This window comes from Prionailurus bengalensis, chromosome D2 (assembly GCF_016509475.1).
Source record: "Prionailurus bengalensis isolate Pbe53 chromosome D2, Fcat_Pben_1.1_paternal_pri, whole genome shotgun sequence".
Classification (NCBI taxonomy): domain Eukaryota; kingdom Metazoa; phylum Chordata; class Mammalia; order Carnivora; family Felidae; genus Prionailurus; species Prionailurus bengalensis.
This window is the reverse complement of record NC_057351.1, coordinates 46507670-46523596: the sequence shown is the minus strand read 5'-3', so window position 1 is coordinate 46523596 and position 15927 is coordinate 46507670. Positions and strand designations below refer to the sequence as shown.

At 46.6% G+C, this 15927-nt stretch overlaps 1 protein-coding gene across 1 annotated transcript in view; it reads left to right on the top strand.

Annotated features, from left to right (window-relative positions):
- Positions 1 to 15927, top strand: part of VSTM4 (V-set and transmembrane domain containing 4) — a 98596-nt gene that overhangs the window by 49610 nt on the left and 33059 nt on the right. Inside the window, exons 6-7 of the mRNA XM_043596830.1 lie at positions 13453 to 13559; positions 15018 to 15079. Of these exons, the coding sequence (XP_043452765.1) occupies positions 13453 to 13559; positions 15018 to 15079 (169 nt within the window). The remainder of the gene's footprint in view (positions 1 to 13452; positions 13560 to 15017; positions 15080 to 15927) is intronic.

Sequence of the window (15927 nt, the reverse complement as noted above, 5' to 3'; positions counted from 1 at the left end):
AGCAGAAGAAAGGATATAATAAAGATTAGAGCAGAAATTGATGACAGGGAAAACACACACACACACACACACACACACACACACACAGAGAAAAAATCAATAAAACCAAAAGTTGGTTCTTTGAAAAGATCAATAGAATTGACAAATCTTAAGTTAGACTGTACATGAAAATAAAAAAGAAAAAGCCAATTACCAAATCAGGAAGAAAAAAGGGAATCGCTACAGACCCAAAAGTTAACAGCATTATAAGAAAATATCATGAACACTTTTATTCTAAAAAATAAGACAACATAGATGAAATAGAAAAACTCTTAGAAAGACACAAATTATCTAAATTGATTTAAAAAGACAGCTATAATCTGAATAAACCTATAATAAATCAAGAAATTGAATTGTTAGCTAAAATCTTTCCAACAAGAAAAGCCCAGGCCCATGTTGCTTTACTGGTGAAATATATCGAGAATTGAAAGAAAAAATAATACTAATCCTTCACAAATTATTTCAGAAAGTTTGAGAAAGCAGTCTTTTCAACAAATAATGCTGGGAACTCTTACAACTCAATAATAAGATGACAAATAACACAAAAATGGACCAAAGAAAAGAGATTTGAATAGATATTTTCCTGAAGAAGGTATATAAATGGCTAACAAATTCACAAAAATATATTCCGTTTCGTTGGTCATTAAGTGGTACAAATACAACTACGATGGCTGTAAAAAGACAATGATGTCAAGTGTTGGTGAGGATGTGGAGAAACTGGAACTCTGTTCATTGCGGTGGGAATGTAAAATGGTGTAGCTGCTTTGGAAATCAATTTGGTAGTTTCTTAAAACATTCAACATAAACTTACCATATGATTACCCAGAGATTTTACTCGTAGGTATCTGCCCAAGAGAAATGAAAGCATATGTCCACACAAAGACATCCATGCAGTTGTTCACAGCAGCTTTGTTCATAATAACCAGGAGATGGAAACAATCTGAATGTAGCCATCAATTGATGAATGGATAAACAACATTTAGTAATCCGTTTGATGAAATACAATGCGGTAATAAAAAGGGACAAACTGCTGATACATTCTGCACATGGATGAACTTCAGAAACATTATGCTAAGTGAACTAAACCAGATGCAAAAAATATGTATTGTATGATACCATTTATCTGAAATGTCCAGAAAAGGATAAATTTATAGGAACTGAAAATAGTTGCTTAGGGCTGAGGGTGGGCATAGGAATTAACTATAAATGAGCAAGAGGGAAATTTGGGGGGTAATAGAAATGTTCCAAGACTGTAGTGTAGTGATGGTTGAGTCATACACTTGAGATCAATGACTTTCATGGGGAGTAAATTATGCCTCGATAAAGGTATTTGTTTCTTCTTAAAAGTATGTGCCCCCCCCCTCCCACAGAGCCCTAAGGACTGGCATTTCAGATATGGGGGGAGGTTATGGCTGGGGAGCCCAGAGGCTGTGAGGAGCCAGCCTGCCAGTGCTTCTCAGGATTTGCCTGCTGTGATCTACTGTGTCCCTTGCCTCGCTAACAAGGAGTGCCATTTGGGCCCCTCCCTTCCTCTCTCTTTGGTAATAGGGGTAAGACATGCTCCTACTCTGAGCTGGTACCAAGACTAGACATATAGTAAGGGTGTCACCCTAGTCTGGTGGGCCTTAGAGTTTGGTCACCCCCGGCCGTGGGATACCTACCAGAGGTCAGTGATGACCACAAAGTCCCATTCAGATGCCACCCCTCTACCAGCTGGTGCTGTCTGTGAATCTGTGAGTGCCTGAGTTAAGCTCTCTCCATGGGCATGTCTCCTGTCGGGCCAGCCACAGATCTACCTCTGGAAAGCCTGTCTTTACTCCACTGCACCCCAGGACCATGTAGGGGTGCCCCACCGACTTGTATTCATCTTCCCCATCAGGACCTCAGGCTGATTTGACTCAGTGCAGCCCAGATTCCTTGCTAGTGAAATGGTCAGTCCCTTGCCTTTCAACTGGTTCTGGCTTGAATTGTGCACTGCCTCTGCAGCCCACACAGAGGCTCCTTCTGTCCCTGTCGTGTTGGGGCCTCCCGACCCCAGCTCCATCCGTGCAATGGCAGTGGGCAGCTGGGCCCCTGGAGTCTCAAGCTATTATTGGGATAAATGTCCTTCTCTGTCCTCTGACCACTTCCTCCTAAGGGAGAATGGGCAGAGAGCACAGGACCAGGGCAGGATGCCAGGAACGGAAACCCTTAGGCAGGGGAGGGACCCTCAGGAAGAGGCCACATGCTGGCACCGTGGCTGCGGTCACCAAGAGGAGGGCCTACCAAGTGACTGGGACAGACCTGGAGGCTCTAAGGGATTCCATGACTTATTGCGAGAAGTTCATACTGAAGGAAAGCAAGTCTCGTTTTGAATATGTGTCATCCCCAAAGTCGGAAGTCACTATCCCCTGGGAGGGGGTGGCCCTGATTTGGGGGTTGGGAAACTGTTTCCTTCCCACGGCTAAGTGCTCTCCTGGAACAGAAAGCTGGGCCAGAGCATCTCAGGGTTCTGCAAGATTTTTCAGCTCCCTAAAAGCAGCTCGAGGAGTGAGCATGATACTGCCCCCAAAGGTCCCGGAAAGGCAGATTTGAAATGAAATGCCACCAACTGCATAGAGCCCCACACCATGACACCTTGTCCACGGATGCAGATGCCTTCTTTCCTATAGGTCAAGTTTAAGAAAAGTTGCCAAGAGGATGGCCGTGGGCACCAAAAAGGCAGTTCCCAGACGGTAGATTTCCTGATCTGTTGTTTGACCTCTTCTTATGGGTTTGAGATAACAAAGTATTTGCAGATGGGAGAAATTGAAGTGCACATTATGTTCCCTGTGCCAACAGCAGTTCCGACGGAAGATATCCAGGCTTTCTTCATGTTCTCTGGTGTGTGTGCTCTCTCATGGATGAACAGGGGCACAGACTATTTATATGCTGGATAAGTTACAGGCATAGCATTACTGTGGTTTGTGAGCTTTGTTTAAAGCACTTTTCAGTTTTTTCTGAACCATCAGAAATTTTTTTTTTTTTTAAAAAACATACCCTGACAGTCGAAGTATGGGATTTAATTAATAATTGACTGGTTCAGAACCTTAGTGTGAAGGCAGAGGTGATTTCAAAGGGAATCTAAAGATACCGGCTCTGAACTTAGATGTGTAACTACTCACTTCATTTCCATAATACTGAATAGTGGTAGGATTATGGAATTTGTTTTTTCTGTGAAAGGTAATCTTCTGTGATGCTGAAAGATTCTGGGGCCAGGCTGCCTCGGTTCAAATCTGGGTACTGCCACTGATTGCTGTGTGCCTTTGGCCAGCTTTGCCACCTCTCTGATGAAAGGGGGGCGGGGGGCAAAGCTGGCGCATGGTGTTGTTGGCGGGATTCAATGAGTTAGTCTGTGTGAAGTGCTTCCGACGGTCCTGGTAAATGGTGAGCTCTATGCAACTGGTTTTTGTTATTATTTAGTCACACTTGGGTGATTCTTCTGTAAGGGATTTCTTGTAAGGCCTGTTAGGGCAAGGATAAAATAGCACGCAGCCCATGCCCTTGAGTGCCGCATCAAATGGGAAACCTAGAGAAATAAAACCGTGGCAGCACGCAGGTGGTGCCCACCAAGCTGTCACGGGCACCCAGATGAGGCGCTCCTAACCCCATCCCAGGGCTCTGTGGTTGGTAGGGAAAGCTTCCTGGAGGTGAAATTCAGGCCAAGTATTGAAGGAGGAGGAAGAGTGTTCCAGAAAAGGGTTGGGCGGGGGGCGGGGGGGAGGCAGCACACGGAAGTGGGGAGGGAGAAGTACAGTGGGTGACAGGCTGGGAGGATGAGGTCACTTGGTCCATGAGGGTGAGGAGCCTTGCAGGTGCAGGGCAGAGCAGCAGGGAGGAGAGGCTGGAGGGGGTGGCAGGGCCAGATGCCAGGGGATGGGCACAGGGCTAAGCATCGACACATAGCATCTTCTTCATTCCTCACCACAACCCCAAGAGTGGGTGGTGTGATGGTCCCATTCTCCAGATGAAAACTGATATGAAGAGTGTGGCTCGTGGTGAGGTCTCTGCCAGGCAGAGGTGGAGACGCGAGGATGCCAGCCCGGGGCCACCTGGCTCCAGGACTAATGCACTGTCCCAGACACACCGGGAAGCTCGGACATGGTTGTGAGCACTTCGGGGTTGGCATGCACACAGGTGAACGGGGAGGAGACGCTAGAGAGAGTCAGGGCAATGGAAGCAGAGTGGGAAGGGTGTAGCCACAGATGCCGGGGAGGGCGGTGGCTGCCCTGCATCCCCCTGACTTTGAGAAGCCAACGTGCTCTGGTTATAGGCATCGATTTGCAGATGCGCCAGCCATTATTGTTCTTTGCTTGGGTTTTAGCCCACACGTGTGCCGAATGCCTCCCCTCTGACCACGTTCACCTGAGCAAGCAAGGTGGCGAGGGCCGGGATAGCAGATGCGGCCGTGTGGCTCCTGGCCCCCGTCCTGCATCCCTGACATCCTTGCTGTGCCTCTTATCCTCACCCCACCCCAGCTCTCAGGCTCGGTGTCCCTCCCTAGTCCCCAGGCAGAGGAAGGCATGAGGAGGACCGACCTGTGAGATGGAGCCTGGTGGTTATTCCTGGCATCAAGTAAAAAACATTCTGCCCAGGGGCACCTGGGTGGCTCCGTCGATTGAGCGACCGACTTTGGCTCAGGTCATGATCTCACGGTTCGTGAGTTCGAGCCCCACATCGGGCTCACTGCTGTCAGCTCAGAGCCTGCTTTGGATTCTCTGTCCCCCTTTCTATGTGCCCCTCCCCATCTCACACTCTTTCAAAAATGAATAAACATTAAAAAAAAAAAATCCCACCTGGATTTGGTGTTAGCTGAAGCCGTGCCACCCAGCCGCTTGACCTTGGGCCACTCGAGAATTTTTCACCCTCCACAAAATGGGTGTAAATTTGCTTTTGTCCTTATTGCTCAGGGTCGTGAGGATTCAGTGAGATAGCAGTGGCTGTGGGCTAATTCCTCATAATTACTCACGGTGTGCCCGTGTACCTCCACTTGTGAACACTTTATGGGATTTATTTCTAATCTTCATAAAACCCTGCAAGGCACAAATTAGTCTCCCCAGACTAAGAACAGGAATAAAACTGCCAACTGTTAGATAAATAGCCAGCCCTCTGTACTATTTACGAACCTTCTGATTCCAGGTGACAGGAAGCTAGCACAGATGGCGTTACCTAGGAAGGGACTTGGCTGGCTCATCTGACTAGGGGTGCTGCAGTGGTTGGGCCCCAGGGAAGCTCAGTCTGGGAGACACAGTGTTGTTGGGGTGATGGCGTCTATTCCCAGCCTGTCTCCGGGCAGTGCTGCCTCAAGGATTGGCGTATCCCCAGGCCAGGCTGGCTCCCCTTGGGAAGAGAAAGGTGGGAGCAGGTGCTTTCCCACCTGGCCTAATGAAGGAATTGTCTCACTTCCTGACCAGCAAATACAACCGCACCCTGGTGGTAGGGGACCGGCCTGAACCAAGCATGGTGGCCAGAGGATGGGTGGGGCCAATCCCATGCAAACACATACCCTCAGTGGTGCGGGCGATAGATGCAGGGCATGTAACCCCAGTGACCTCTCTGCCATTTTTCTTATGACCCAAGACGAGAACACTGCATGGAACCACTAAATATTAATGAAGCATGATCTTACCAGTTCGTATTCGTAGATCTTAAATTCACAAACAAAACCAGTGGCCTGGCAAAGCTTCTGTGCAGGCTTCACAAAGCCGGCAGGGACTGCAACAGAGAGCTTTAACAACGGGGCCCCAGCAGAACCTCTCAGGTTGTGTAAGCCATTTATGATAAAAGGCCGTGGAGGCTGTGGACAGGGAGGCGCTTTGGCAGCTCCCTCACAAGGGAGCAACTTTATTCTGATGCTGCTTGGAACGTGCATGCAAAAACCCCATAGGGTAGAAGCAGCAGAGAAGAATACACCGTGACCGCCAAGGGTCTGCCGCTCTTTTCTAGATGCACCGGTTCTGGCTCAGGTTACAGAGAACTCTGTCATGTCTGGCTCCCTATTCAAGGACTCTGAGAGAGATTCCATAATAATGATGGTAATAATACTGGTAAGATAATGCAGTAGGTGAAGCCCATTAAACGCTCATTGTGTACTACATGTGGTTTTATGTTCTTGGCATGTCATATAAAAAAGAGTCATTTCAAGGGAGTCACCGTGAGCGGGTGGTACCCTTTGTCCATCTTGAGAGTGGAGTTCTGCAGCTTTGAGCCGCTCCCGGCATGTGGTAGCCATTAACCTTGAGTAGTCCAGTGGCATGGGAAACCCACAAAGCACGCTCCAAAGCCTAGAGAGAGAGGTTGGGAAATTTGCCCTATTTGCACGAGTCATTGGCCTTTCTCAGTGGCAGCCAACCTGAGGAGGGGGGCTGTAATTGTGCTCCTCCCCCCTCCCCCAGCTTATTGAGATATAATTGACTGTAACTGATAATGACAGTGAGTGGCCGCCATAGTTGTTGAGATCAGCGTTCCTCCTTCAAGATTCTACACTTGAAGCTGCGGGGTACAGGGTTAGGGGGTGACGAGTGGGCTGCATGAAATCTTGGAAAAAGGAGCACAGAGCTGCTTGGCAAGGAGCTCGTGATCCTCTGGGGACCCGGATCAGGCATCGGCATTGTCAAAACAGAGCTATGTGGGCAGGAGGAAAGGAAGCACATGGGCATTTCTGCAGATAAAACAGGCAGCTAAAGCAATGACTTTCAAAGACAGCGTGGAGAAGAAGGGCTCGAGGGGTGGGGTGGGGTGGGGTGAGGTGGGGTGGGGAGAATGGCTCCAGGAAGCAGGCCTGGGGCAGGTGTGGGCAGGACCAGAGCCCGAACACCTTCCTCAGCCCCACTCACGGAGGGCTTTCTGAGCTGAGTTCTTTTGATTGACAGACAACACTTGGCATGAGAGTTCAGAGAGCAGCAAATCCCCTTGCAGCACATGACAGACAGCTGTGTGCCCAGGGATGAGGGTGCCTGCTCATTCAATAGGAAACAAGATTAAACAGACCTTAAGGAAGCATTTTGATTCATAGTTCCTATTTTGAGGCACAAAGATTTCCCGGGACCGAAGGAAACACTTGGCCTCTGGGCGCGCGAGGGTTCGATGTACGAAAGTCCCTCAGCGTGAATGGTTAGCTGTACCTCTAGTATTATCCCAGAGACAGGTGGGTGTTAGGACAGTCACTGATGTGTGGGTGAGGACTCGTATGCCACAGGCACTGTGGTTCAATATGAGGGGTGCTTTGATCTCACATTTAGTTATGGAAGCAAGATGTGGCTGGGTCTTAGTTATAATTTTGTTCTTTGGTGGGATCAGCTCAGTTTGTGCTATTGTATTGTATTTTTCTACTCCCGAACACTCTTAGCTATAGAGTAGAGACACCAGATTTCCACATGGCCAGCCTACCCCCTCCATTTTGACAGGTGACATCACTTATTCCAGAGAATTCCAGGTATAGGAATTGTGCTCCCCTCCTCCTCTGTCCAGTCCTAGGCCAAGACGGCCCTTGGTCTTGGGCACCAGCCACAGCTCTTGCCTCCAAGTCCCCAGCGCTCTAGTTGGGCCCTCTTCCTCCCACCCAGGCAGGGCTTTAGCTGCTGTAACAGTCCCAGATTTAGTACAGACTTAAATGCAATGGAATGCTGATATCGCCTTTCAGTACCTTCTCTTTAGGGAGCTGGTTTAAGCCCAGAGCAGCCATCGTGGATCTGGCTTGATTTACCCTCTTCCTGTCCTAGTTTTCTTCTTCTCTGTTGTCTGGGCTGGGCCCAGAATCCTTGCTTCAGGGCCAAGGAGGCAGGCCGCCCTGGATCAGATCCCACGTCTCCCGCCTGGACCTCTCCGAGGCTTCATTTTCCCATCTGGGAGGGTCGGAGATTATGGATATTGTGCACTTTTCCCAGTGCTTTGCCTAGGATAGAGACACACGTAGCTCTTATTAACTGAAGTTCAGCGAAGTGTAGTTGCTCACAGTTTGTTCGATACCTAGCAAAACCCAGGTTGCCTGCTCCATCCGGTGTCCTGGGGCTGCTTGGGGGTACAGCTTCTCCCTCCTCCTTACCCACCTGCTGTGTGCTGTGCTGGTTCTTAGATAACACAACTGTACCTGTGGCAACAGGAGGGCATGCTGTACTATCTTGGGCAGAAAGATTTTTTGATCAACGTGTAGGTTGAAACTGGTAGACCTCAGGGCCGAGACATGGTGTCAGGAGATACCCAGGCGGCGACATGGTCCTCCCTGGGTAACACTGTGAAGCATCGCCCACTGCACTCATGCACCAGAGATCTGGGTCAGTGCCCCTGAGCTGCTTCATGTCCTGTCTACTTTAGGCCGTGCCAGCCAATCTGACCCTAATAATAACCCTGTGAGTTAGATTGCAAGTGTACTTCTCCCCATTTTACAGAATGGGGGATGGAGGCCCAGGAAGTGAGTGACTTATCCAGGGTCACCTCTCTCGTCAGAGTGGAACCTGCTGCAGCGCAGGCCTTCTGCCCCTTGTCCAGTGCCCATTCCCCGGATCCGGCCACCATGTGCCACAGAGCAGAGGTGCCCAGCTTTCGCGGGAGGGAGACGCCTATGAGAGGTGTCTGGGCCAGATGTTTGCACCTGTTACAATACCTCCCACGTGTGCCAGCCACGCAGCCCTTGTGGGAACCAGAAAGAAAGCACTGCTTTCCAATCGCACACCTCTCTCATTTAGATGGAGTTTCTGGCCCGTTTTCTATCTGTTTTGGTTTGACTGGCTCCAGCAATGCTCACTCCCTTGTGTCTGGGACAGAACACAGTCCTGTTCCAACCTAAGGTATAGAATAACTTTCCTGTAAGTGAACCATAAAGTGGACTTTTCTTTGTCGAAAATTTCGACCAGTCTTGCTGGCTCATTGGGAGAAATAATATTTTGCGAGAGAAATCATCTGTCACGTCACTGGGGTGACTCATTGTATATGGATTCCCATCGTTGAAGTATGAATTAGGGCTAAATTTAGCTCACTGTAGTTCTGCTGTTTTGAAGGAAAAAAGACAAAGCAGATCTTTTTTAGCTTACTGAAAGCCCTGGGTCTGATGGCATACATTTATATAAATGATGTCCCCGAACTTTCACTTTATATTAAAGAGCTAAAGAACCAAGTCCAAGAAAAAAGAAGAGGAAGGAGGAAATACTTGATTCTGCAGGGTTTGAGGTACAACTGGCAAGGACAATCCAGGCTCAGAGGCGGTAGGCAAGAAAAAAAAATATTGAATAATTTAACAAAAAGAAACAGATCACTGTGCGTTAATAGGAAGCCAAAATTCAAAGGGAATTGGGAGGAAGGTCTGCACTAAATACGTCCGGCTGATGTGAAAGGTGTGTGCCAATCTTTAAGAAAACTCGAGACCCTAATAAAGAATTACAGATGTCCACACATCATTCGTAAAAGAGGAAACGCGAGGAGACAAACGCTGGAAATGTGCATCCTCACGAACAGTCAGAGAAATGCAAGGAAAAGGGAGATCCCGTTGTTATCCGTTGAGTAGTTTTTTTTTAAGCCAATAAACCAGGTGTTAAAGAAGATGAAGACAGAAATCTCCTCATCCGTTGACCGAGTGGCTCTGAAGTAGGGCTAACTTGCTGGAAATCATTCTGACAGTGCAAATTAAATACCCTTTAAAATGGTCCTCCTCCACGAACTAGTAATTCCAGCTCTAAGAATCTAACCTAACACAAAAGTCTAAGAGTAGAAAACCATTATGCACAAATACATTTATAACAACATTACTCACGTGTCAGGTATTACTGAGATGCCAGGGAACGGTTGGGTACCGTGGCCTACCTGTCTTCTCACTGGAACAGTGTCAAGATGTCACAATGTGGAGAATACAACTTAGGTAAGAAGAAGGGTGCAAAATTATGAAACAGTGTGACAGTAACACACAGCGTGTAAAAACCAAGGAAGAGTTGAAACTTGTGTTCACACAAAAACCTGGACACGGACGTTTATGGAAGCTTTATTCATAATAGCCCAAACTGGGAAGCCACCAACATACCCTATGGTAGGGGACTGGATTTGGAAGACGTGGTACGTCTAGACAATGGAATATCATTCAGCGCTAAAGAGGAATGAGCTAGCAAGCCAGGAAAAAACATGGAGGAAACTTAAGTGCCCATTCCTATGTGAAAGAAGCCAATCTGAAAAGGCTACATAATGTATGATTCCACCTATATGACGTTCTGGAGGAGACGAAACTATGGAGACAGTAAATAGATCAGGGGTTGCCAAGGGTTGGGTGGGGGGGCGGGGAGCAGGAGGAATGACTAGGTGGAACGCGGAGGGATTTGTGGCGGTACCACTATTCTTTATGATACCGCAGTGGCGGATACATTGTCCAAACCCATGGAACTCACCAAAGTGAGCCCTAATAGAAATTATGGACTTTGAGTGCTAATGATATATTGATGTAGGTTCATCACTTATAACAAATGTCCCACCATGGTGAGGGGTGTTGATAATGGGGGAGGCTGTGCCTGTGCGGGGGGTGGGGTGGGGGACATATGAAAAATCTCTTACCCTTTGCTCAGTTTTGCTGTGAACCTAAAACTTCTCTAAAAAAAATAAACAAAGTCCATTAAAAAAATTAAACAAGAAACAGGAAAAAGACTGGAAATATTTAAGAAGGTTGTGTTTTGGTTAGGATAGACTTATTTATTTTCGTTTTTTTCCTCCATGCCTGTAATTACCATTTGAAAACATGAACATGCATTAATTTATAATGGAAAGAAGAAAAAATAAACGTTTCAAGGGTTTAAAGCTAGGAGATGAAGCTGTACATGTGGTTGTGTATTTAAGCAATTCTGAGAGTTTTTGATCCCTTGTTTCCTCTTAGTGGTCAGCGTTTTGTAAACGCACATTCCTTTGGGATATCTGTGAGTTTACACAGTTGACCCTGCACTCTAAACTCATGGCTGGTTAGAGTTTCCGTTCCCAGTAAAAATAAGCCATCTTTGGGGAAACTCAGTGTGATCTATATGCTTGGAATTTTTCCCACAATGTGTGGGTCAATCTTTGTTCATTTAAAAAAATTTTTTAAATGTTTATTTATTTTTGAAAGATAGAGACAAAGCACGAGTGGGGAAGGAGCAGAGAGAGAGGGAGACACAGAATCCGAAGCAGGCTCCAGGCTCTGAGCTATCAGCACACAGCCCGATGCGGGGCTTGAACTCAGGAATGGTGAGATCTTGACCTAGGCTTAACCGACTGAGCCACCCAGGTAGCCCCAATCTCTGTTCATTTTTAAAACCCTAGGACAATGTTAGAAGAGCCTACCTTCTTTTATTAAATATATAGAGAGATTTCTTCATGTTTAACTGATTGCTTTCCAGTGATTATATAGTCACATGGTTTACTAATTAAAATTGAAAATTTAAATAATTGACTAAAAAATGTGTAGTGATAATTCTTCCTGCCCGGCCTCCTGTCTGCTTAGTTCCTCAGCAGCCCCATTGTAAGGAACCCCTATCTTAAAATTCTTGTGAATACTTCCAGAGTTTCTTTGTGCACATGTATGCAAATGCTAATATATATATTTTTTTATTTTTACTTTTCCCTGCTTTTATACAACGTGTTACACATTGGCCAACGCCCAGCTTTACCACTTAACGATGTATCTTTTCTCATCACACATAAATAGCTTCTTACTCCTCTTTGCAGCTACAGAGAACCCACCTCCCCCCCCCCCCCCCCCCGCTTTGTGGATTGGTAGATTCACTGTCATTTCCTTAACCAGTCCCCTGCTGATGGACAGTTGGGTTCTTACCGCTATCAACAACAGCACCATAAGGACAAATCTTACACATACATTTCATACCCATGCAAGGATATCCACAGAATAAATTCCCGGAAGTGAAATCGCTGGGTCAGAGTAGAAGCCTCTGTAATTCTGGTTGCCAAATTATTCTGATTGCCAAGTTCTTCTTATCGCCAAGTATTCTCCTTTGGGAAGGGTTTGCACTCATACCAGCCATACATCTGAGTGCCCAATTGTCTGCATTCTTGGCAAAATAGCACTTTGCCTCCAACGTGATTATTGCCGTTCTGATATGTGGAGAAAGGAAGTGCAGTATGTTTTAATTTGGATTTCTTTTGTGAGGGAGCTTTAGCATGTTTTCATAGGTAAGAGCCTTTCCTCTTGCATGATAACCGTTTACTGCCTTCCTTCATTTTGATTATTAGGCAGTTGGTCATAGGCTTAAGGCTTTCTAAAAAGTCTTTATGTATTAGGGAGATAGTCTGTCTTGGTAACTGCACCTGCCTGGATAAGAGATGTGCCTCAGGATAAGAGATTCTAAAAGGGGCTTCCCTATGGGTTGCTGGAGCCAATACGATGCACTTGAAATAAGAGTGATAGCCATTCAATAAAGTGTATACACTTCATCCCACATGTAGGATCAAGATTTCACAGCAAGCCAGTCTGTGTTTGTATCTTTTGTCACTTAGGTCCTTTATGTCTTACCTGTAATATAAGGCTTATTTATCAGTGTCGTCATTCTGGGTTGTCATGGGTAACACATGACAGGAATGTGATATTATAGATATAGAATCTGATATTATACACAGGGCCAGATAACTGAAAACACCCACAGCCCTCCTCAGGGTGAAGCCACTTACCCGCTACTAACAGTAAAGGTACAGCAGGAGAAGAAAGCGTGAACAATCATGGGGGACCCTGGAGACTTCCAGAAGAAAGCACGAACCGTCATGGGGGACCCTGGAGACTTCCATGAGAAAGTGTGACAATCATGGGGGACCCTGGAGACTTCCAGAAGAAAGTGTGACAATCATAGGTGACCCTGGAGACTTCCAGAAGAAAGCATGAACAATCATGTGGGACCCTGGAGACTTCCAGAAAAAAGCACGAACCATCATGGGGGACCCTGGAGACTTCCAGGTGCAGCTCCCAAGCTCCGTTCTCCCTTGCACAGGAGGGGCTCTGTTTTTGGATTGGGAACCACAAAAATATGTGCCAAGAATCTCGGTTTTACGGAAGCTCAAGCAGAAGTTTCAAAAGGTATCTTAATACCCTACTAGTGATGTGGCCAAGCCAAACTCTATAATTCATGAAATCAGTATAAACTATCAATCCATACATCTGTAACTGTGTAGACAAGCTGGTTCTGGATCTCTCCAGGGATCTGTGAACTTTAAAAAGCACATTATAAACCACTAACTAGCTCATCTCAACATCCTTATCTTAGCCGTAGGTCAGTCCCAGACCTCCAGACATCCCTGGAGATAAGCATAGAGTGATCCTAATCCAGCTGTAAGATCACCTGACCTTAGATAGGCACTCAAGAAGCACACAGAAACTATTGCTTCCTTTCCCTTTCCCTGGAACAAATATGATTTTGCCTTCACCAAGACTCTTCTCTTCTATAGTTCAGGGGAGACCGTTACCAGTGTGACCAGCTTGGCCCCGCTGCAACCCAAGAAAGGCAAGAGGCGGAAGGAGAAGGCTGACGTTCCTCCTGCAGTCCCTGCCAAAGGTAGGAAGCTAGCTTACAATTACCCATGCAGGAGCCAGCTCGACTGATCCAGAGTGGGTCTGGGGTTAGAAGTGGGACCAGGACAGGGGGAGCAGACAGATGGAAGACATGACATCCAGTGATTATATAGCTTGGAGAACCCCACCTAGATTCTGATCATAACTGAGCCCCATTACTAGGTGGGGCTGGGGGTGGTTCACTGGCTCAGCATGCTTTAGTGGGGGGGCCAACATGCAGAGACTGATTCCACAGTATATTCCATCCACGCTGAAATATATTTCAACTATTATTTCAACTATTAACATGCTCTGCACATAGTGAGGTGGGACAAGGGGTGTCAACATCTTGGTTCATTCAAGGGAAAGAAGCCTCTGATTTTTCTAAAGATGTAAACCAGGTATGTAGTTTATTTTGGATTGGCCCTGGGGATGAAATGAGGGTTGGTCTTTGATTCCAGTTATAATGTAGAGCAAAGTGGGTGAGAAAGATGGGTGTTTCTGGAGGAGAGAACTGCTCATATCTTAGGAGAACTAAGACCATCTACAGATAGTTCCTAAAATTACCATGGCCAATTTGGGAGATGTTCATGCCTCAAATAATTTGAAATGTAGTTGGAAGTACTAGGACCTCCCAGATAAACAATTTAAATAACAAGACAAGATATATTTTATCCCTCAGGTGGGGCTTCACAGGCTGTCACCTAGAGACCCTTGGGGTCGTGTGGTGAATGCCACTGGTGCTCAGGCTGAACACATGTTGGGTGGACAGAAAGGCTGGAAGGCTTGGGCGTTCTGAAAGCCATGACAAGTGCAGATCCGGGGAGGGAAGGGGGCAGAGAACCCTGCCGTAACATCTCATTCAATCAGAGTAGATAGTACTCTACCTTACCAAAGATAAAAGTGAGACTCAGAGAGCTAAGTGATGGAGTCTGGCTCGGAGGTGAGGTCTGTCTGACTTTGAAGGTCAAGTTTAAGTTTCAAATCATTGAAATACTCATTACATGACATGGTGGGGAAGAGCCTTGGTTTTCTCCTCTGTTAAGTGGGGACAGTAAGACCCTCCCTGATGACCTGTCAGGGCTGCTGTGCGGGTCAAGGTCACTGCTTTCACTGTTAGTGTGTAGTTAGAACAAAGCCCCAGGGAAGTTCCCAGGCTCGGCCTTTACCAAACACACCTGGTTCTCACCTGCACACCTGACCTCTTTGTAGCTGGCAGGGTTTTATGCAGAGCTGTTTCGTTGACCTTGAAGATGGGAAAGGATGACATGGCTAAAGACTAGGGGAGAATTGCTCTCCATCGAGGGGCACCCAGTGGTATCGAGGTCAGAAACGGGAGTTCTTCCATAGGGGCAGGAAGGGGTCCATGAGTCTCCACAGAGTATGTCTGTGTTGCTCATGATATGTGGACATTAGAAGTCTGGGGAGAATTGGAAGCTAAACTCTTCATACGCTTCCACAGCCCCCATAGCCGCCACGTTCCATAAACCGAAGCTGCTGAAACCGCAGAGGAAAGTCACGCTGGTGAGTAACCCTATTCTGTTTGGTGTTGTCCCCTCAAGCCTTCAACACGCTGCAGAGCCCAAGTAGTAGCTTTACTGACTCCAATCACGCTGATAGTTCTCAGTGCTTTGATCCCCAAGCAACGACATTCTCTCTGCTTGGGTCAGCTTTTGAGACATCTTTTCCCCACATCTTGTTCCCAGAGTGGCTTTCTAAAAATCAAAATAGAACATATGTTTCATTATAAATGCTATTTTTCAAAAAGAAAGAAAAAAAAAGGCCATACTCAGGAAGGTATAAAATGGAATATGGGCCTGCTTGTATACATTAACCTGATAACCACTCTGGAGAGACTGCTGAAGAACCTTCCAGAAAATACGTCATAGCTTTTTATTTTGAAATAACTTTAGGATCACAGAAGGGTTGAAAAAAAAAACAAACGGAGAGTTCCCATCTGCCCTTTCCTAGCTTCCCCTAATGTTAGCATCTCACGTAGCCACGGTGTATTTGTCAAAAGTAAGATTATCGTCAGCACATTGCCATTAACCACACCCCAGACTCTGACCAGATTTCAGCCGTTTTTCCATTCATGTTCTTTTTCTGTTCCAGGACCCAGTCCAAGATATCACATTGCATTTTGTTGTCATGCGTCCTGAGTTTCTTCCAATCTGTGACATTCCCTGGTCATTCTTTTACTTTCATGGCCTTGACACTTTTGAAGAGTCGTAACCGGTTATTTTTTTTACAATGTCCCCCTGACTTGGCTTTCCCTGAGGTTTTCTGAGGAGTAGAGATGACATGAGGTTCTGGATTATGGAGTAGAATGCAGAGGTGATATTTCCTTCTCAGTGCATCTGTTCAGGGATGCA